Genomic DNA, 16,295 nt, shown 5'->3' with positions numbered 1-16,295 from the left:
AACGTGGTAGAACGTACCTTTGGACTGCTAAAAAGCAGATTCCGTTGCCTCCACAAAAGTGGAGGTGCACGTCAGTACAGCCACATCAAATGCTACAAAATAATAGCAACATGTGCAATGCTACATTACCTTGCCACAAAAAAAGGAACAGCAGTGGAACTAACTGACTCTGAGGAGGAGGGTGAGGACAATCCCCAGCCAGAGCCCTGCACAGCTGGTGTGGCAGCAGAACCGGATGGGAGACACAGACAGGCTGAGATAACACACAACTATTTCTGAGTGAGTAAGGACACAGAGCCAGTTACTGCATTTGTGTGAATGTGTTTAATAAGCACACCACCAAGATCAAAAGTAAAACCAGTGTTGTTGGACTTGGCCCTTCTGGCAGGTTCACCACTGAACTTTTTGCTTTTGATATGTGACTTGGTGCTAGTTTTTTTTGCTCTGCACACTTTACCACTGTGTCCCAGGGTAAAGTGCGTGCGTGTAGTGAGGTTGGCCTGCCCTCCCATAGGAATGCATTGGGAATGTATGTGTCCCTGATAGTTCATGATGCGTGGGGAGTGCAAGCTCGAGTTTGGTATGTGTGGACTTGTGTGATTAAATGCTGCGCGATGATGTGTGCGGCGTGAATGTACCTAGTGTGGAAGTGCCACTTCCAGAAGTTGGCCTGTCTGTGTATAAAAGGTAAACTGGCTGTCTGGCTTGTGATTGGCTGTGATTGGCTGGTGTGCCTGGCTCCATGAGTCAGGATGGGTCTGCCCCGGTGGTGAATGGGAGATCTGCATGTGTGATGTAAGGGAGGGGTGCACCTGGGGCCTGAATAGGGCTGGGCTTCCCCCCTCACAATGCTGGCTCCGGCCCCTGTGGTGCGACTGATGACCCTAGCCTGTCCTCTGAATAGTGAGAGGGGCTGAGCACACCAAGGTGCTCCAGGGCAATACTTAACTTGCAATGCTGGCTCCGGCCCCTGTGTTGTATCTGATGTGCCTGATCCACCTTGTGAATAGGCAGAGGGGCTGAGCAAAACAAAGTGCTCAGGAACCAGTTGCATCCGGCTCGCCCCTTGCCTGCACCTTTTACAACAAAGGATTTTAGTGTATAAAAAGAGGCGGTGACCTCTTGTAAGATGTTCTTGTTCCTGGATCCTTTCTTTAAGGGGGCTGCTGCTGCTGGGTACCAGGAGGACCGCCACTGGGGACTGCCTCCCTCCCTGGAGGGCCCTGTGAGCTAGCCCCTGGGACCAGCCTTGCCCCCCTGCCTGCCTAAGAACTTTCCTGGACTTTTGTTGCTGAACTTGGCCCTGTAGTGCCAGGGAGCGCTTGATTTGCTTTTTATTTAGGGAAAATGGGGCCCACCCTGCATTTTGTCGCAATCTGGCCAGTTTCTATGGTCCTAGCGGGTGCCGACCCCGCCAGGGACCTTGTGCCCGTGTATTTCTTTAAATTGGGACGCTGTGTTTTAAACCGGGTGCTTACCCCGTACTTCTACTGAGAAACGCCGTGCCACCATTAGCCAGCGCGCCCCGGAGCCTAGAGGCTCGTCCACAGGGCCGCGCTGCCATTGGCTGCCCCAAGGAAGAGTTGCCGTGGCCGCCATTGGCCAAACGGGCGGAGGCTCGACAGAAGGGATTGGCCCAAGCACCCCATAGCCTCCCGAGGGCCAAGCTGCCATTGGCTGCCCACAGGAGGGAGTCCTGGAGAGAGAGTTGCCGGCAAAGGAACCGGGAAGCAGACGAGCCAGGCGGGGCTCCCGAGTGGAAGGAGAGCCCCGCACGCTGCCTGACCCGGCCGATGCCTGCCCCCCACCGCAGTGACTGGAGCGCCGCCGTCATCCGGTGAGTGCGGGCGTCCCGGTATTTGGACGTAGAGCGGCCCCAGAAGGCAGTGGGCCGCTCCAATGACGGGGGCAGTTTGCTGGTTTCGAGTCCCCCGAGAGGGACTCTCACGATGGGGGCCAGCTTGATTTATCCCACGAGGGCTCGGGGGGGCACTTTTGTTTGTTGTGAGTCCCCTGAGAGGGACTCCAACAAAGGCGCCATCTGTATTTAGAGCCCACGGGGCTCAGGGGGGCATTTGGTTATTCAGAGCCTGTTGAGGCTCCAACGCGAGGGCATTTGTCCATGTCAAGTCCCCTGAGATGGACTCCCCCGAAGGTGCCATTTTTTCCTGAAGCCCCCGAACCTCCGAAGGGCCCAATGGTCCATTCCTCGAGTCCAGTAGGTGCCCACGTGTTTTGCCCCATTGGTGATTCAGCTGCCCAGCACTTAGTGGGCAGTTGCCACGTTTAGGCTTGTCCTTTGGCAGCCTGTGCAGCCTGCCCTAACATTTTGGACACAGGGCGTTTCAGCCCCAGAGAGGCCAGTTGGCCTGGGGACAGTTCTGGTGTGGTGCCCTTGCTTGGGGTACGTGTTCATGCCCTATGTGGTTCTTGCGCAATTGTGATTTACCTGCCTAATGGGATTGCTGCATCATGTGTAATGTTTTATACCTCTGAATGTATGTGATGCTTAGGTGGTTGTTTTTACTAGTATAGGTATACTAGTGAGTTCCTGGTTCCCTGCGTAATATTTTCCTAAGGTGGTTAGGGTTGCGTAGGTGGTACTTACCTGTTACCAGTGAGTACTGGTTGTGTGCTCTATTTTCTATTTTGTGCTACAGTTATTATTGTTCTATGTGCTAAGGGCTATTCTAACTAGTATTCTAGTTCTAAAAGTGCTTATTCCTGACAGTGGTCCATGTGGCCCTGTCCTGTACATATATCCCCTGTAAATTCTGCCCGTGCCTGTTGGCACATTGTAAAGTGTGTGTTTTTATCTAATGTGTTTGCTATACTACAAAGGCTATTTTTATATATAACCTTGTGTGGAGTTTCTTTTGTGGTGGGCCTTGGGTGTTGTTGCTGGCTGCGCGGCAAACACTTAACCTACATTGCCTCCGGGATTAGCCTTGCTGCTAGCGTCACATTACCTAGAGGGTGAGCAGGGGCTATTGTTGGCGTGTAACTCCCTTGCCCTGCCTAGAGTGGTGGTTTCTGCCTGGCTTTGGCGCAAGCCTCAGCCAACCGGAAATCCCCATTTCTAACAAGTGTCCATACAGACATGGGTTACATCACCCATCAAATGAGTCCCAAATCCTAGTTGGCTCTATTTCCTGTGCCCACGCGCTGCATTGCCACGTTCCTTGGCCCCACTGTCTGTACTGCCTGTATGTTCCTGGGCAGCGCTGTGGCGTTCGCTGCGCCTCCTGCTCTCAGTGGGAGAGGGCGTAATGCTACTATGGCTAGTAGCCTCCTCACTGTCCCCCCCCCGCTTCCGTAGTGGCCACCTTCTCATTCTGCAGCAGTTCCAGTGCTGAGGTCATTGTCACCTTCCCCCTAGCCACATCCCTACTACAATGTGCCATCTCCTCCTGCATGGCTATTGACCGTCTGCACATGAGGGAGGTAGCAGTGGACAGCCGGTTCACCGCCTTGGTATAAGCCTCAAGTCTCTGCCTCTCCCTGCACCTAGAAAGGCGGTCCTCTTCCAACTTGCTGCAGAGCTGCCTCACAGCCGTCGCAACGTCGCTCATGCCCTCAGAAATGGTGTTGTTCATTGCACTTATTCCCTTTTCTATTCTGTGCATGTGCGCGTTCATGTGCGACATCTCCCTATGCATTGACCGCATTGCTCTCCATTGCAGGCACTGGACCTTCAGCATGTTGCCTTCCAGCCCAGCGAACACACTGTCACCTTGCTCCGAGATTTGAGGACTGGCTGGCCTTGCCCTGCGGCGTCTGGAGGATGTGTTGGCGCGCTCTGATGGTGTCTCAGCCCTTTCCATGTTGCCGTCCTAATTCACTGGAGACTGTTGGCCCCCTGTGCTCTCCTCCTCTGACTCCTTCATCTGCTGGAGGGTGGCCATGGCATGCCTCCTGCCTGACTGTGGTGGTGGTGGTGATTGTGGCAGTGGGGATGGAGTTGGTGGTGATGGCGGCTTGCCTGGAGCTGTGGTGATGGTGGGGATGGAGAAGTTGGTTGTGGTGATGCAGTGGTTGTGTGCTCTGCAGGCGACTGCTCCGCCTCCTGGTGTCTCCCCTCTGGCCTGGGTGCCTTCCCTTTGCTTCCCTCTGCTGCACTGCGAGATGTCTCGCCTCTAATGACAGAATGTAGATATACTCACTTATCTGGTTGCATATGCATTGCATTAAACATTATGCCTGACAATCACACTGACTGTCCTCTGCTTGCTAATTGCTGTTACATGCTATTGGGTTTGCTAGACTGACTGTTCTGAACATGTGTTTCCTAAGATTACATCTCCCACGATGCATTGCAGGTAATGAGTAAAACATGGACTGGAGTGGGAGTCCCTATGCCTCTCTGGGGATTGGGGATTGGGGTTGGGGAGGGGGAAGCACAGCATGCTGGGCATGCATCTTACCTTGTTTTCTGGCAGCTCTGGCAGAACTGTCTGCATCTCCCACGCCACTCACACTCTCCGGATGGAGGGTGGACTCTACCATGAGTTCCAGTGCTGTTGGTGCAGGTGCTCTGCTCTTCCCTCCACCAGTTTTGCTGGCCTGCCTCTGCTTCTCTGCCATCCTTGCCTTCGCCGTCTTCCTCAGGTCATACCACCTTTCTTTATGTCCTCTATGGAGCGCTGGGTAACCCCAATTGAATTTATTTTGCTCTGGATCCCAAGCCAGATCTGTCTCTTCTGAGACTATGGCACATGGAGGGACTGCTTGCCAAAGAGCTTTTCATGGTCCTTGCTGACATCTTCAATAAGGACCTCCAGCTCCTTTTCACTAAACTTCATCTTCCTTTTTATTTCTGCTTCATTCTCTCTCTCCTGGTTTGCCATTTTCCAAGGATTTTTTTTGTGTTGAACATGAGAGTCTGTGTTGCTCCTGGCTCCTCTACCTGCCTCACAGTCCGCTCCAGGTTCAGTGCAGCTGCTTGGGTGTGGCTACTTCCTGTTTGGGAGGTAATTGGGATGCACAGGATTGGCTGATTCATCAAAAACGATATTTTTAAATTACCGATTTGGTATTTACCGAATCAGTATTGGATTCGGTATTTACGAATTGGTATTGGTTTTTTTTTTTTTTTTTTACCGATTGCTTCGGAATCGGTAATTTTTACTGATTATTACCGATTCGGTAAATTTTACTGAATATTTACCTACATCGGAGATACTGATTCCTTAATACCGAATCAGTAAAATTTGGTATTAAGGAATCGGTATTTCATGTTTACCTAAATCTGGCCCATAGTGAGTAACGCTGCACCAGAACAGAGAAGGGCGACCAGCGCGGGCCTCCAGTCACCACTGTTCGACTGGGAACCGAAACCAGCCCTGGCTGTTTGCTGAATCGGCCCAGGGGTGGAGGGTGGAGGGTGGAGGGTGGAGGGTGGCGGGCTACCTAGAAGCTCTGGCTCGGTTGCTAGTGTCAGACACAAGCACCGCTTTTGTTACAGGGTGCCGATATTGCAGCAATGCTGCTAAACCATCCCCCAGTAACACAAGCATTGTAATAGCCAATAGGTCTCACCTTTGGAACCTTATAAGTGTTAAACTAGAGCTATTGGTTTTGCCAATGTTTGTAATGTGTTTCTGTGTGTGTGGAGAGGAGTAGTATACAGGCAGCTGTGGTTGTTTTTTTCTGTGTGTAGAGAGGAGTAGTACACAGGCAGCTGTGGCTGGTTTCTGTGTGTGAAGAGGTGTGTAGTGCACGAGAGGCTGTTGATGGTATTTGTGTGTCTGAGGAGAGGTGTGTAGTGCAGAGGTGGCCTCAGTTGTTTTCTCTGTGTGGAGAGAGGAGTAGTGTACAGGATCAGATCAGATCAGATAATGCTTTCTTCGATTTTGTTTCAAAATCATAAAAGCGTACAAATAAAAGACAATCATAATTAAAAATGCAGCAAACATACAGACAGATACAATGCAGTCAAATATCTACAGGTTAAAATAACTACAAGTTAAAAAATATGTGCCCAGACTTTTGAAGTACTTTCCAAATTTAAAAAGTGCTGTGTTTAAAATTGGGATTACCAACTAAGCTAATACATGAGGCTGTCCCTTTATACAATTTCATCAGCAGCCACAGTTATTATACCGCGAATCAAGTCTCTTAGATGCAAAAAAGTTACTACCACTGAGAGCATGAGGACCCCTTTCCAACAGATAGGTATGGTCTGCCTTTGATCTTATTGGCGGGATATATGGGGTACTTGGGTAGAAATCATGTAAGTCCCACACAGATATGGGGCCGTCTCCTTTTTGGGGCGGGTTGGATCGTAGATAGGAGACAATGTTCCTATTTCTAAATTTCACTAGAACCAGGTCCCCGCTGATGTCTTTGGTTAAAGACCCTAGAGAGCCCACCCTTCTAACACACAGGATTCCACCGTCGTGATTGGGTGTGAGTGGTCTGTTTTTAGATAGCCAGAATATGACCTTATTTAAAAGTTCCTGGCGTCTTTCGGGTTTCCCGTGGGAGGGTGCCGGTATTCCTGAGAGAACGAGGACAAATGGGGCGGCTTCTGGGGGTAAGTGTATGGATGCTGCTCTGTTTGGATCCACTCTGGCAGCAGTATACTTAGTAAACCCAGATTTAGGGGTGACTTTAGGGGCAGTTGAAGCGGTTTTGTTAGGAAATTGTGGAGGGGTTTGGGCATATTTACTTATGTTAATAGGCAAAGGAGCATTGGGGGCAATAAATAGGTCAGAACCGTTGGGTATTACCTTCTTAGAAGTGGACGGAGAGTTGATTTTAGTGGTTTTCTCTTTTCTTATGGTAGTTGGCGAAGGGGCACTTCCCCCACTAGATAGATCTTTAGTGGTTGGTGGAGAGTTGGCTTGAATGATTTTCTCAATACCTGTTAGTCTATCACCCAGGGCGTTAATTTTTTCTACCAATGGTAATACGATAGAATTTAACAATAGCTCTAACTGAGACAATAAAGGGAAACGGGGAGAAGATAATTGTTCGTCACATTTTCCAGCCTCCACCGTAGTTAAGGTGGGGTTAGTGACTGGCGATGTAGGACCAGCGCACAGTTTTAGTATTTTCGGATGATTCCCGCTGTCATTAGTCCCGTCATGCTTCCTTTTAGCGTTTGGGCCCTGAAACAATGCAATACCTTGGGTATTGTCTTTTTGAGATGGTAAAGATGAGTCACAAGGTTTCCTAATTGGGGTAATGGTGCTGATGCCTTTTACGGGGGATGGTGATACCACTGGGGCATACTTAGTGCCACACAATGCGTTTATTTCCTCCCAAAAAGGCAAGTACTGCGGACTATCAGGGATCAGTAGGGGAGATTGCCTAGTATCTATGGATTGGCGCGGGTCATTCTCAGCTTCGCTAGAAGTGGGCAATGATCTACTGGTCACGGTAAAATTTAAGGTCCCCTGACCTGGGTCGCGCTGTGAAGGAGATTTCTTATTGGTCCCCTTTCGTGTCATAATACAGTGTGGTACTATATAAACGATGATGATGGCTTTAAGGGGAAAATAAACTGTGCACAGGAGGCTGTGGCTGGTTTCTGTAAAAATGGATTGTGTAGTTCACGGGCAGCTGGGGACGCTGGGTGTGTGGACAGAGGGGACAGTGCAGATGCGCTGTGTGTGTGTCTGTCTGCAGGTGGTTTGTGTATGTATGTTTGTGGATGTGGACAAAGGGGGCAGCGCAAAGGCAGTGCTTGTTCGATTGTATGCGGGCGGTTTGTGTGTCTGTGTGTGTGTGGACAGAGGGGGCAGTGCAGAGGCAGGGTGTATCTGTTTGTCTGCGGGAGGTGTGTGTGTGCGTGGAGCGTGTAGTTACTAAAACAACAAGCAATATTCCTGCTACAAATTTACATTTAGACACGTGAAATTTGCACTCGAAGGAATACGAATACAAAAAGATTTAACATACGCAGACAGGCAGCTGAATATTCTCTGGCATGGCGTTTCTACACAGGGAGACAATATCTATGCACTAAATGTCATTCTTTTAGAACACACAAAGCCCAGCAGGGACAGCTCCTCTGATCCACTGTGAGACACTCTGAGGCACCCTTGGGCAGAGCTTGTCCCCTCAGCATCTGTAGGGAGGAGCAGATGTTTCATCTCAAGCACAGTTTGCAGATTCCTGTCACAAGTCCGTGCTCTCCCTTCGGGGAATGTGCAGCATTGAGGGACGAGGAAGGAAGACAGCAGTACACAGAACCAGGGCGCAGGCGGGAAGATCTAACAGATTGGGCTGTGACAGGACGTGGTAGAATATGGAGTAACAGGCAAGGCCGTCAATTTTGGACCTGGAGAACCAGGTTGGATTCTCGGTGTCGGCTCAACATTCTGTGATTCTGGGCACTATTTATTATACATGTATGCACTTCTTGTCATAGTGCAAAAATCCTGACAGTGTTCCTCAGGGGGGTAGGAATCCGCCAGTCACATATATGTTCCTTGCAGTGGATAAGTATTCACCAGCCATACTCACTGTCTCAGTGATACGAATAAGGCCAAATGCGCTCTCCCCCATTCCTTCTTTTAACATCAGCTTTATACCAAATCTTTGTGTTCTATAACAGAAGTGGACGAATATCACCTGGTGCCCGATTGCTGTGAAACTCTTGGGGAGGGCACGGCAAGTACCAAAATTGCGTTCTTAAATCGAGCAGTAAATAATTGTACCATACTAGAATTTCAAAGGGAACTCCTTGCGGCTACCAGAAACTAGCTCAGGCAAAGTCTCTAACTGTACATCACACTGCACCAGTAAGGTGGACGCAACCAATGCAGGGCGCAGATTAAGGAGCACATGCTTCATCGGCACTAAGTGATAAATGCAGCACGGAACATGCAGACCACCTGAAACCCTACGTCCATGAGAGAGCTCTAGGAAGGGGGCGGGACACACAGCGGGAGCGTGGCAGGTCCACCCCAATGGCGTGAGCGTGTTGTGGACACTGGTGAGAGGGTCTCCAACAGTAACAACAACATCATCTGCACACTCGTCCCTTGACAAATGGCAGGTCCTGCCACCAGAGCCCCTGAAAACCGACACTCGGCTAAAGAACAGAGATCAGCGCACCGCCTTGTCCAGGAGTGGACAGTGGGCTGAAGCCATTAATGAAATATATGGATCCTGTCCGCTTTCCATGATTTCAAAGGCACATTTGCCAGCAGCCTGTGAAACACAGGGTGGTGTAAGACCGGAGAACCCACCGTTGCCGTTCACTTCCCAGTGCCGCTCTGTTTCCTCCGCTCAAACATGAGTAGGATCCCCCGCAGTGTGAGGAGGAGTCTGTCAGCGGGAAAAGGTCAGGGATGTTCCTTGTTGTGGAGCCTTGGGCAGGGCACTGTGTTGCCATGAAGCCCTGTAAACTTCAGAAGCAAAGTCAGAAACTAGAAAAAAACCAGAAGCCCGCGAGTGGTGCGTGCGCGCTCGCCACTGCGAGCCATGTACTTTCAATTATCGCGCCCTTGTCTGGGCACGATAATTGAAACCACATGGCCTATTGCTGTCTATTACGCCCACCAAGCATGTAATAGACACCAATAGGTCATGGGCGGAGCAATGCGCCCGCCTTTGGCCAATTGCGTGCAGTCCTTTATAAAATGACGCACGCAAAGGCCAATGGGGTAGCACAAAAAGAAAAGCACACGCACAAGGGTGTGCGATTCCTAGGTCAGTGCTAAAACCCCGTTTTTCAAGGACTAAAGGTCTCGCGCTGCAAGAGCAGTGCTGCGCACTGCAACACTAGGTTTGAGACCTAAAAACACATATGTAATACTGACTGCTACAGAATCACAGACACAACACTGATGTTACACAAGAACATAAATATGTGTTGCTATATATCTACATAAAGAATATCGATTGTTACAAACAAAAGAAAAAGTAAAGACTGGAATGAAAGTATGACAGTAAAGGTGGCTATAAACACACAGAAGTACTAATTTCCACAAAAACATAGAAGGAACACAGATACAAAACTATACTAAATGACAAGAAATAATGCTGACAGCTGAAATCCAATATAATAAATACTAACTGCTTCAAAAGCACAGAAGCCACACTGTGCTACATCAGCAATGAAGTACAGAAATGCTATTGTCTTGTTTAACCCCTTAAGTGCTGATGACGGAACCGCTCCGTCATCAGCTACGGGTGAGCTGTGCTGATGACGGAGCGGTTCCGTCATGGCCCGCTCGGCGCGCCTGCGCGGCGCGAATTTCGCGCCTGCGCTGACGTTCTATTGAGCGGGGCGGGCCATGACGGAACCGCTCCGTCACAAGCACAGGTCAACCGACGCTGGTGACGGAGCGGTTCCGTCACCAGCATGCGGCCGCCGCGCGGCCGCTCCGCCCCCTTAGCACTGCGGCGGAATAGCCGCCGCAGTGAAGGGGTTAAGAAGAAAACAAACTCAGTCCCAAAAATAAAGCCCAGTTGACAGAGTACCAGGTGAGCACCACAGTTATTACCTACTTGTAGGTCAAATTCAAGTGGTCCCATTTTAGCTGTGCTGGGGTCAGTGTGTAGCGCTTTGCTCGCAGACGGGGAGGAAGGTGAAAGGCAGCACTTGGAGCATCTGCTGATGTGGATTCAGAAGCATGAGGCGCTATGGCCAGAGCAGTGACAGGTGTAGTATCTCCCTGTGAAAGAAGAAAGAGAACAAGTGACATTAACCAGGTGTACCCAGCACAGAGTTCTCAGCCAGGAAAGTGGGCACATGTGAACACTTAACTATAGTACCTATTGACTAAACCAACATCAGGTGACTCTAACGTGGAATATTATATGTGTATTTTTTATCGTTAAGTGGGAGAGATCGCTTTCTCAATCATTGGAAAACTGTTTCTCTCTTTCTCTATATACATATATACATTTGGGTATATCAGTGTTTTTATGCAAGAAATTGGGTTGTTAGTTGCGAGGAATGTGATTCCTGCACAAGTAATAAGTCAGCAATAGTTCTTTTTACTAGGAACCAAGTACCACATTGTAACACTTGACTCTCTCACCATAGTGATGCAGAGCAGTCCAAGGCTAACCCTAGGACGGTTATGTGGTGAGTAAGCCCAATTTGCTGGCATGCAACAACATTCAATAAATTATTGTCCAATCAGTGCTTTTTCTTTTAAAAAGAAAATGACGTTTTAATGCACACACTCTACACACACTACTAAATAGTATGCATCAAATTTAAAAAATGCACATCAGGTAAATACAAATACTCCTATCACATTACACCCCTCGTGGGTTCTGAGCCCCATAATCACAATACACCCCCACCTATACAAGATGCAACAACACAATATAAGGAGTGTCATTTTAAATAAGTCAGGCCTACTGGGTTCGTTGAGGTGCTCATACAATTAATAATAATAACCATGTTATGCTTTGTCAATCAATCTCGTCACAATTGACCCCAACACAATTAAAATAAATGAAACCAATGCTAATACTCACAGGCATTCACTATAATGTCAAAAGTCCATTGTTCACTTTTATAGTGTCAATAAAGCATTTGAAATGAAACAACAGGTGCGTCTGGGTCTTTTTTCACCACCTCTAGGTCATAAGATGCTGTTGAAATGAAGAACTTAAAGCTCTAGCTCCAGAAAGCTTGAAATAAAAGGACACCTCTCGCAGCTTCATCCACATGAGAGCCCAGGAGGCTTAAGGCCCCACGACCCATCATTCAAAGGCATCTCCTGTAGTGCAGCCAGAAGCTGCCTGTTTCCCCTGCCCACAGTGGAAGCAGGCAGGTAGTGGTGATGTCACCACAACTCGGCAATCCTCAGACACGGGCACAGAGTGTGAGCAACTTGCCAGACTAGCTCTCTTCGCGGCTGGTGGATGGTATCCGCGGTCCATTTCTGTTCATTCGACATCTGAGAAGATCCTGGCCCCCTGAGACAAAAAATAAGCACAGCAAGGGGGCTTCATCCAGTCCCCCTCCCCAAAGGGGTCAATTAAATAAAGCTGTGCTGACCAGCAGGGCCTACCCACCCCAGGGATTAAATCTTGGAGATACGGAGGAGCGCCAAACACTCGTTTTTCATGCTTTTGAAAAGGGGGTAAATCTTTAAAATGCATATCTCGGGCCCATTGGGAAAAATGTCCTTCATGCACTCCTAAGGCCCTCAAGCCTCCTGGAGCTCTTGCAGAGCACGCTTCAGGAGGCACTGGTGTCCCAGTCTTTTCCTTGGAGATCCTAGAGTCCCCCAGCACATTCTTTTTCACATAACTGGCTCTCATGTGGCATAAGGGGACTAGCACCGCTGGCCCTAGAGAGACCCTCCTTATCTGCCCTAGTGGGCTGTCTCAGCCCTGGTGCAGTGTGATAGGCTAACTATCAGAAGCTGATTTCCCCCACAACCCTTCATTTCCCAAGAAGCGCCAATCACTGTAACTGCTCCTTTTGTGTAGGGGTGGCTCTGTTCCCTCTGCTGGGAAGCAGAGTAATTAACTATGAATGTGAGCTGAGCAAGAGGAATATGACTATTCCTGATGTCTCATAAGATGTTGATGTAGAGTGTTGGAAACGGCAAATTCAAACATAGTGAGCAAGTTTTACCCCAGTTTTGTACTTTGCTGGACCCTGTAGGCCTAAGTGGAGCAAAAATGTATTTTTGGGCAGGTTACTCCTATACGTATATATTACAGTGAAAATATCCCGGCCTGGGAGTAGTTCGCAGAGTTTTGCTATGCAGAACCCCGCAAACTTACAAAAAAACTCTGCCAAGTTCCGTGAGTGGCGTAGTGCAGTGCAAACTGCAGTTTGTGCTGGTATTCCTGTTGCTTGGGTAATTCTCTGCGAGCAGCAGATCCTGTTCGCAAACTTACAGTTCGCGATCGCAAACTTACCATTTGCGATCGCGAGAGGTGAAAAAACTCTGCTGCACATTGCGAAGCTGAGTTTTTTGCACTCCGTGTAGGTCCCGGACTTTCTTCAGGGCACAGAAGTAAATCCTCCATGGGAAAAGCAGTTGAAAGGAAGTTCCTATCCTGCTATTAAGTAAGGGCAGAGAGCTGCCTCTTACATCTAAGTACACAGATAATTAATCCGATAATAGGTTATTTTTTCATCCCTAGTTGGGAGGGGAATTACGTCACTGGGGACCTCTAGAGGTAATCGGGTAGCCCTTTAGTCACACTTGCATCAAGGGTCCTGCCCGGCAGCATAACCTAGTAGGTCTGGGTCCCTGGGCTTGTGAAGAAAGTACGGGACCTACTGGAATGAAACATGTTGGCACTAGGGTCATAGGACCATAAAACATTGACCCTTTTCATTCATTTTTAATATCCCTGACAGAACCACCAATAAAGGGATACCAGGATCTGTCTGAGGATTTTTAATCTTTATCCCCCTGGCAAATATTCTCACTAAGAGCTCCCTGGAATATGGTTGAGCCCACTCTGACATTTAGGTGTCCGGGTGACCTGATGATGAAGCATGACACCACCAGGGTTTGTGAGGGTAACTAAAACAAAAAAGATTTTTTTCCTTCCCCACTCCCTGGGGGGTATAGGCTCATGTCTTCAGATTTGTAACTTCTCTTTCTCATTCTTTGACCGTCCCATAGTCTTGTGGAGTTTTTTTGTGATTTGGTATACACATATATACACACAAATGTGTATACACACACATATATATTAACCGCATGCGCGCTACGGGTTTTCCCGCTGTGCGCTGACTTTTGAAAATCGCGCGGTTCGTGACAAAGCCAGCTCGTCATCTGCGCAGCGCAGGTAACGCCCATGACGATCTGGCTTTGTCATCCGCAGCGAAGGGGTTAACCACCAAACAATTATACTCGCACACCTTCAGGAAGTTTGTTCTATAGCAGGTTTATTTTAAATAAATAAATAAATAAATAAATAACAGCGTGCCATTACAGCACACTGTCATTAACCAACGCTTTTCAATCTTTCGATCTTGCTCACGGTTATGTGCAATGAGATGTCATCAGTGATGTCATCAGTGATGTCACTGACCAAGTCATGAATGATGTAATATGTGACATCATCAGCAGTGGATTGCGGGTGCGCGAAATATAGTTAGTACAACTAACTATATAGAAGCAATTTCAATTTATTTATTTATTTATTTATAAGTTTATATAGCGCTAGAATCACTCCTACAGGAGTATCTCTGCGCTTTAATGGTTTTTTAAATGCTAATTCATAACTATATAAGGCCTGAAACCTATGGTCATGTGATTAAGGCAGGGATCTGCCGAAACGCGTCGTGATGGCTGGTGGCACTCGTGAAATAAACTAAAATCAACACAGAATTGGGTCTACCTCGTCTTACTTGCAAGTCCGTGGTGAAGTTGTGGTGGAGGCGAGCTTTTGAAGCATATATATATATATATATATATATATATATATATATATATATATATCTATATCTATATCTATATATATATATATATATATATATATATATATATACATATACACACACATATATACACACACACACACATATACACACACACATATACACACACACACACATATATATATACAGACACATATGTATACACACACATATATATATATATATATGTATATATATATACACACATATATACACAAACATATATATGTATACAGATGTGTGTGTCTGTGTGTGTTTTTTAGGTCTTCGTTGCTCACACTATGGGCCAATGCCATAAGATTCGTCCTCTAATTTTGCGTAAATTCCTGTGCCTATAACTAATGCAGTTTAACGAACAGCGTGATCTAAACCATGTATTCAGACCCACAAACTGTATTATTATGAAATAAAACTGAAAGCCCTTGAAATTCCACAGGTATGGGTAGCTCAGCAATCCACAGCTCGCACACCTGCCACACACACCATAACTAACACACCACATACAATGCTCCGGATTTCACCCTTGAGGTAACAGGCGACTTCACAAGTGACAGACATGATCTCACTAGTGACATGATATATGACATTATCATTATGATTAAATAACCCGAGATACCCTATAATCTCTTCGTGGATGTATTGAAATCTACAGATGTGGCGTTAAGGACTCTTATTCGTCGTTATAAATTCTGTGAGGTCATAAGCATTAACTTTTTTATGTGGGGAGAAACTCTGCCGGTTTATTTATTCACCCTTTGCAGTTCTGCGCTCGCCAACACTAAGGCACCTGGGCACCCACTCTGCTGCATGCATGATGCCTGTTCATCTCTTCGTGCCCATTGGTACAAAGCGCCCCCTTCATGCGGTCTATTGGCCAGGGATGGAGGTTCACCAGAAGCCAATCCTGGCTTTTGAGCCAACTGCGCTTTGGTGTCTGGGCACACAGAGCTGCCCCTTTGCCTTTCGTTCCGAATGTGCCACACCTGCCGCATTGGGCCACCGGTGGGCTTCTCGGCCAGTAACTGACAGCACAGGGCTCATGCTGAGAGCCCAAAAGCAGGAGATTAGAGGAGTAAGACAGCGCCAGGCTGCTGTGCACCTGCACTACCCAGCAGCGTTTGATGTATCCTGCCCTCCGTATGTAAGGAGTGCCCACCACAAAAGCCTGTGTGTGCCACCTCTGGATTGCAGGCTCGGCCCTTCGTGCACATGCAACCTCAGTAATGCACCCATAGGGAGGCTCGGCTCTTCGTGCACATGCAACCTCAGTAATGCACCCATAGGGAGGCTCGGCTCTTCGTGCACATGCAACCTCAGTAATGCACCCATAGGGAGGCTCGGTTCGGCTCTTCGTGCACATGCAACCTCAGTAATGCACCCATTTATTCCTGCGAGCTCATAGGGATTTCGATGCTTGTAGGTTTTATGTTTTCTACTATAGGTGGGGGACTACAAGTCCCAGCATGCATCGCGGTTATATAAAGACTTACGATAGGCAGGCAGTGAAGCTGACCACAACCACTATGCACCTTTGCGTCTTACCTGTGTCCTTCGGGTCTCCACGCCGGCGGTCGCGTGAAGCAGCGCGAACAGGGTCCCTATGGCAGGAAGAAGGTGAGCTCGCCCAGCAGGTGAGTGGCACCCTGCGGGCCGCGACTTCCTGCACCCAGCTCGTGCTTCCATTCCTTTCCCAGGAGAGGACAGAGTGCGCAGATCCAGCTCCTCGAAGCGCTTCCCCCTCAGGAGCTCCCGCAGACGAGCCTCTCGGCGGGCGCTGCTGTGTGCACTGGAGAGGCCCAGTGTGAAGATGTCAGGTTTTTTTTATTAAGGAAAAAAAAATCAAGTCCATGCGGTGGCTTTGAACGCTGCCAAGGGTCGCTCCTGCGCTCTGCCAGGCGGGTTTCATGTTACTTGGATGCGAGTTTCG

General features: G+C 48.3%; 1 protein-coding gene across 1 annotated transcript in view; it reads right to left on the bottom strand.

The window, feature by feature from the left end:
- Positions 1-16,293, bottom strand: part of MMP23B (matrix metallopeptidase 23B) — a 166,506-nt gene extending 150,213 nt beyond the window's left edge. The window contains exons 1-2 of the mRNA XM_086921489.1: positions 15,911-16,293; positions 10,465-10,631 (exon numbers count right to left, since the gene is read on the bottom strand). Of these exons, the coding sequence (XP_086777615.1) occupies positions 10,465-10,631; positions 15,911-16,051 (308 nt within the window). The 5' untranslated portion in view covers positions 16,052-16,293. The remainder of the gene's footprint in view (positions 1-10,464; positions 10,632-15,910) is intronic.
- Positions 16,294-16,295: the final 2 nt, after the last annotated feature.

The sequence above is a fragment of the Lissotriton vulgaris genome, chromosome 5, assembly GCF_964263255.1.
Source record: "Lissotriton vulgaris chromosome 5, aLisVul1.2, whole genome shotgun sequence".
In the NCBI taxonomy this organism is placed as follows: domain Eukaryota; kingdom Metazoa; phylum Chordata; class Amphibia; order Caudata; family Salamandridae; genus Lissotriton; species Lissotriton vulgaris.
The sequence above is the reverse complement of the archived record's forward strand: the minus strand, read 5'-3'. Positions and strand labels throughout refer to the sequence as shown.